This window comes from Cynoglossus semilaevis, chromosome 12 (genome assembly GCF_000523025.1).
Source record: "Cynoglossus semilaevis isolate Cse_v1.0 chromosome 12, Cse_v1.0, whole genome shotgun sequence".
Taxonomy (NCBI): domain Eukaryota; kingdom Metazoa; phylum Chordata; class Actinopteri; order Pleuronectiformes; family Cynoglossidae; genus Cynoglossus; species Cynoglossus semilaevis.
In genome coordinates, this window is record NC_024318.1 from 636,234 (window position 1) to 642,869 (window position 6,636).

Genomic DNA, 6,636 nt, shown 5'->3' on the forward strand with positions numbered 1-6,636 from the left:
GACAAAAATACACAGTTTTCTTCCTTCCTTGGACTCTGCTGCTCTAGAAAGTGTTCACTTTTCTCCATAGACCGTGTGTAAGAAGTGGGCAGAGCTGCACCACTGTGAGGGTGAAGCCGTGGACGTCGGCCAGAAGTGAAGCTGTTTTCACGTCCGTAAATAGAAACCCAAGCTATTTCTTCACTTATTATAAAGTCAGACTTTTCTGCGAGCCCACTTTAAGATGCAGCAGGGAGTCGTAGTGCGGCCGTCAGCACGCCTGCCTCGGCAGCAGAGAACAGAGAGTCCCTGGGTTCGATTCCCAAAGGGAACCACATGCTTGATAATGTTAATCCTCCTCTGTAAGTTGCTTTGGGTAAAAACATCTGCTAAATCCATAAATGTAGATGTAATGAATCTCAGTCAACATTTTTAGAACAAGGACAACTCAAATGCCACATCATGCAGTTCCTCTAAAGTCCTGCAGGAGTATTAGGTATTTGATAAGTTTATTTTGGTCTCATTAGACAATAGCATCTGCTCTGACCAACGTCATCACGTGACTCATCCTGATGAAGAATGACGATGATGATGATGATGATGAGCTCTGCTCAGAAAATCTGACAGGTCTGGTTGGTCTCAGTGGACAGACCACGAAACTCTAACCGACAAATAAAATGAATTTCTCCTGTGGCTTTAAGGTCCACGGTGATGTAGTAAATTTCGGGGACTGAGCAGGAAGTCGGTGTGGAACGCTGCCCACAGTTCCTGTTCCATTCATTCTGCTGGAGTCCAGCCGACAGATGCTGCTGCTGCTGCTTCCACTGCGACTGTATTTTTATGCTGTATCTGCCGAGGACACACTGTGCCAGTGGCCCATTTACTCTGCTCTGCCTTGAGGGAAATTCTAAAATTATTATTGGAAGACACTTTTACAGTCGAGCTATTATTCAGGAAAAGTACACACTGTACTTTTCCTCAAGTCCTACGGTGTTTAACAGCGTTGTCAGGCTACGACCCCATATAGTGAAGTGTTCACATGAGTGTAAACTCGTGTGTACACTCGTGTGTACTTCTTAGCCATTAAGCCATGCTCTTGTGTGCGATGGATTCTTCTGGCAGCTGATGCTGAGCACAGACACCAGTGAGAAAAAGCTGAGGAAAACCAACAGTATTTGGGCATTTTTCACTGGGAATTGTCATTTCTTGCCAAAAAATAAATAAATAAATAAATGATTAGGGGAGCAGTGACATCTTGTTTTGTTTCTAAGCAACGATCCGATAGTGGAAAAGTCGCCGCACAGAAGTTTGAGTCTCTCTGAGTCAGACCGGATCTACTACATTCACATCTACAGCAGAGTCTTTTACCAAAGTGATTTACAGGAAGAGAATTAACGATCGACTGGACCACGAGATAACAGTGTGTCACACACACACTAACACACACAACTCAGGTTTGCATACTGTATGTATGCAAACTTGAAAACAAAGCCTCCAAAAGTGTTAACTGTAAATGGAAATGTAATATTTTTCCCAGAATACACTGGGGTTCCAGCTGACTCCAGCTGACCACCACCTGACTCCCCCTGACTCCCCCTTCTCTCTGGGTGGGTCTGTATGTTTGTAATAAATCTCCATCCATCCGTCCATCCGTCCATCCATCCGTCCATCCATCCATCCATCCATCCAGCCGTCCATCCATCCAAACTCCCTGTCCTGTTGAAACCATCGTTCCATTCACTGATCATTAACATTAACATTATTCATCTCCAACTTTACATTTGACTGAAAATTCTCAACAATTAATTACATCCCATCTGTCCAATCTCTCTTTCCTCCCTCTCTGTCTCTCTATCTGTCTATTCCTCTCTCTCCCTCTCTCCCCCTCTCGTCAGCTGATCAGCTGATTAGATAATGCGACTACATTATTTATAACACTTTGTACATTTTCACCACTCTGTGGGATTGCCTAGCAACCAGGGGAATATATCCTACTGAGCAACACCTCCAAACACACACACACACACACACACACACACTGTAAGGGAGTGACACACAGGAAGAAATCAGGCCTGTGCACAGAGACAGTGGTTGTCGTGGTCTTTCTTTTCGTCTTTAAAACGTCTTCTCTTCTCCTTCTGTGTGTGTTCTATCTCAGCAGACACAGATCAGTGCCACACATCTGCTGCGCTCTGATCAAACACTTGGTCTGTGCTTTGAATATTTCATTGAGTGTGTATATATGTATATGTATATTTGTGTGTGTGTGTGTGACATATGGCTGGTCATATGACTTCAGTGTGTTTGGAACAGAGTGAGGAGGTTGAAGATCTGGTTTCTAGAAGACGTCGTATAAATGGGCTCAGCGTCTGCAGTGGAAGTGACAGGAAGTTGCACAAGAGTACGTTTACTGCAGTTTCCTAATTTCCTCTTAAAGGAACAGTCACTCAGTCAGTGAACCATGGTCTTACTAAGAACACAGACCTCTGATGGGCTGGACCAACCCAGACCGTCTATTCTAGAGGTGACTAGTTCAGTGTCAGGGCAGGGCAGTGAAATCTAAAAGTGATATTTATATATAATATATATATATTGTGTGGAGGGAAGCGACCCAGCGCCACCTGCTCACCGCTTTAATCCTCAGATCTGTGGCGGGCTGTGATCCAGGTCTATTTCAGTGAAGAAAGTGAAGAAACTTTTTCTCCTCTCTGCTTTTGCTGATGAAACAACATGTAATTACACGCTGTTTGTGGGGCTGTAGAATTCCAAAGGCTTACTTAAATTTAGCTGTTAAAACTCCTCTGCCCACTCGTCCACTTTGGCCGCGTTTTCCTTCACTTCGTGCTTAAACGGCTTTAGGAGAAACCGACGTGTGCCAGGCCTGAGGGGCTGTGTGGAGGTAAAAAAGTGGAGACAGATGGCTGGGAGTAATGAAAGCGAGAAACTAATAGACACCAGTTTTATTTGTGTGCTGCCAGGAACAGTAGCACGCTGTCGGTGTGATGCATTTACACTTTCACTTTCATCACCACCTTCACACCAGGGACAGAACACAGGACTGTCATCACCTGGACACAGACTGCTGATGTGCTGGAGGGTGCAGCCATCCTCAGCATCAGCAGCAGGAACTCCAATTATTTTTTCTTTTTTTTTTAGTCTCAGACCTGAAGTAGCATTGGTATTGGGTGCTAGTGCTAATTGATTTTTTTTTCCTGACATGTTTACACTGTGTGTTAATTGAATCGTCTACACGCCATCTGCTGAACAGAAAGTGTTTGAATAAGAACGTCTTAGCTTAGCTTCTATCTGCACCATACAGTAACGACTCTGATCAGTTTAACACGTCTGCATGTCAGTACATTTATGTTAACTCAAATAAGAATACATTTGATAAACAGGAGGCAGGGTTACTGAGAGTTTTATCAACACTAACAGTCAACTTTGGGCAGGGGGGGAATGCTTAGTTAATTTTTCCTAGGACACTGAATGCATCACTGGCTTCACGATCTAAAGAGGAAGTGACTGGTTCAATTCCTCATTATAAAACAGAATTGATCAGAAATCAATCATTTCAATCTTTAATTAAATAATTAATCAGGCTGGATGATGTCGCTATTAACGAACGTCTTCTGCGGAGGAGCAGCGATGCTAATGTGCACAGTGCACTCTGTTGATTCACTATTCTATATAAATGTCAACACTGCACTAACGGGCTGGGCTGCAGCCCATGTATACACACACACACACACACACACACACACACCACACTGTGGAGTCTGTTTGAGTTAGCTGCAGGACTAGAAGGATCAACTTTTCCATGGTTACCAGCATAACGGACATGTGGCACAGATGGATATGTGTGTGTGTGCGTGACTATGTGTGTGACACTATGTGTTGCCCCAGCAGCTGAGTGTGTGTTGATGCAAGAAACGCTGGAACACTGTGATACCTGTGAGTCAGGAGAGAATACAGACATGAGGACAGAGGCTGGTTACTGTAGCTGTGGCGCACACACACACACACACACACACACACACACAGAAATGTGTTGTGTACAAGCTAGTCATCCTGTGACTGTCTTTTTCCGCACATATGAGTTTAGGTCTTCTTGTGCATTTTCCACAGAGAGAGAGTGTGTGTGGAGTACAGGGAAGGGGGTGGATTTCAGCCCAATTACTGTGGAGCTTGTGACTGGAGTCTGCATAACAAGTCCAAGCTGTCCGACCTAAGGACCAGCTCAGTATGTGTGTGTGTGTGTGTGTGTGTGTGTCTGTCAGAGAGTCAGTGTGAAGGAGAGGATGATATTGTGCATGAGCAGCTGTCAGTTGTCACCTCTTGTGTACATGTGACTCTGCAGCTTTATCACTGCAGTGTGTGTGTGTGGGTCAGCACGTTGTCAGGGGTGAGGGAGGAGGAGGAGGAGGAGGAGGAAGAGGAGGAGATGACACATGGTTGGCTGTTTACAGGGTGCGGCGTTCCTTTTTCTACAACAGGTTACTTCAGGGAGGAAACCTGTTTTGATTTTACTACTCTAGGCCAAAGTATTTTTACGTACTAGAGTATAGAGAGTTCCATTATGTGTGTACCAGTGCCAGGAAGCAGGTGACAACACCCTCCAGAACCTCAGAGGTCACATGACTCAACGTGTGGACTGTTTGCTGCAGTGATGCCGTTGGAGCAACTACTATTAGATATATATATTTGATGTTCATATATTGACGCCAGGTCATTCTCTCCTTCTCTCCTTCCTCCATCCAGGGCCGCCTGCTGGTGAAAACAGGACGCGTTCAACTCGGGGAGAAGGTTCTGCGTGACGCAGTTCAGGTCCACAGCACCTCCCACGAGGCCTGGAGTGGTCTGGGTGAGGCCCTGCAGACTCTGAACCCCAGCCAGGCCCCAGAGTGCTTTCTGACGGCCCTGGACCTGGAGGCCTCCTGTCCCATCAGACCCTTCAGCATCATCCCCAGAGAACTGTGACAGGACACTGATGAGACTGGAGGGCGGGGGGTGAGGGGGTGGGTCACTGGTCAGTAGCTTCTGTCTGCATGGTTATTACAGTTGGTCATCATTTAAGAGACCTACTGTCACTCCACATACATGTGCAGCCCAGATGGGCAAACTGAAACACTGTTTATGACAATAACTGAGATGTTGTTATTTAATAATAGTCATATGACCATGACAATAACTGAGATGTTGTCAATTAATAATAGTCATATGACCATGTGACCAATGAACAAATCGTCAGATAGTGACACCTCCAGGCCGCAGGTTCTACTGCGCTCCAGACAACATGACAGAAAGCTGCAAATGACAGTTGGCTCATCCAATCAGGGCCTGGCCGCGTAACCGTTCATCTGCACAGAAGCAGGAGCGTTAGCCCCGAAGTCACGTCTGTGGCGTTAGCGCCGTTACGTCACTGCGTGAATTGAGGTCTCCTGTGGAGGAGGTAACGGTGTTACAGCTCGGTGTGTTAGGGACGAACAGTCACGTGATGAAGATGTGCTGGTTACATCTGAAAGAAGAACTGAACGGAGGGATGTTCAACATGAGGAGAGGAAGAGTGGGGGCTGCAGCTCTGCTTCATCTTCACTTCAAGGCTCTGATGTCATGGTCATGAAAGGGTCCACTGACACACACAGCTTTTATGTTAATACACTCACACTCACACACTGATCATTGCATATGTGTGTGTGTTTTTTCGTGTGTGTGTGTGTGTGTGTGTGTGTGTGTGTTTTTACATCATGTATCCTTGTAGCTTGTTTGTTCAGACCATTTCTCTGGGGCCGGATCAGTCCCTGTTATGTTAGTCCTGTTTATGTGGTAAAGAAGGCAACTCATCACCCAATAGTGTGAGTGCGTGTACAGAAAGAGGAGAAGGAGAGAGGGAGGGAGAGAGAGGGAGAGAGGGGGGAGGAGAAGAAAGAGAGAGAGAGAGTTGTTACAGTGTCAGTACTGGTTTCTAGTATGAAAGATGTCTGAAAAATAAAAAGTAATAAATAAATAAGTCCCTGCTGTCGCTGATGCCGTTACTGCTGCTGCTGTTACTGCTGCTGCTGTTACTGCTACTGCTGTTACTGCTGCTGCTGTTTCACCTGCCGCGTCACCTGTGACTAATGGACATGTCTCTCTTCCCAGTGTCCAACCACATTAATGTGAGCTGTGGGACCAGGCTGTCGGCTTATGTAATACTGCCACCCTCCTCTTCCTCCCCCATCTCTCTCTCTCTCTCTCTCTCTCTCTCTCTCTCTCTCCCTCAGCTTTGCCTGATGTGATGGGATGTGGCTTGGTTGCCTAGCAGCCGTCCCAGAAACTGGGTAAAGGGAGAGATATCTGGTCTGTTCAACAACACACACACACACACACACACACACACACCCTGCTGCTCTCCCTCCCTCCCTTTCTCCCTTAACTCACTCTCACTCTCACTCTCTCTCTCACACACACACAAACTCACATAGTTAGTGTTGCACAGGCCTACTGGTGTCTGTCTGATGTCTTCTGTTGCCATGTGAGGCAGCTATAATCAATGTCTCATTCTGCTGGAAATTGATTTGCGTTATGGGAAGAGAACAGAACAGAACAGCACCAAAGCCCCCCCCACCGCCACCCCCCGCAGGGTCACAGAGAGTAAAGCCCTGCCTTCCTCTGTGTCTT

The 6,636-nt window shown here is 46.2% G+C and overlaps 1 protein-coding gene and 1 long non-coding RNA gene across 3 annotated transcripts in view; one reads left to right on the top strand and one right to left on the bottom strand.

The window, feature by feature from the left end:
• Positions 1-5,158, top strand: part of ttc7a (tetratricopeptide repeat domain 7A) — a 24,998-nt gene extending 19,840 nt beyond the window's left edge. The window contains 1 exon segment of the mRNA XM_008321316.2: positions 4,738-5,158. Within this exon segment, the coding sequence (XP_008319538.1) occupies positions 4,738-4,956 (219 nt within the window). The 3' untranslated portion in view covers positions 4,957-5,158.
• LOC103386891 (uncharacterized) overlaps positions 1-6,636 on the bottom strand; it is a 22,873-nt gene that overhangs the window by 13,149 nt on the left and 3,088 nt on the right. The gene's annotated exons all lie outside the window — the stretch shown is intronic.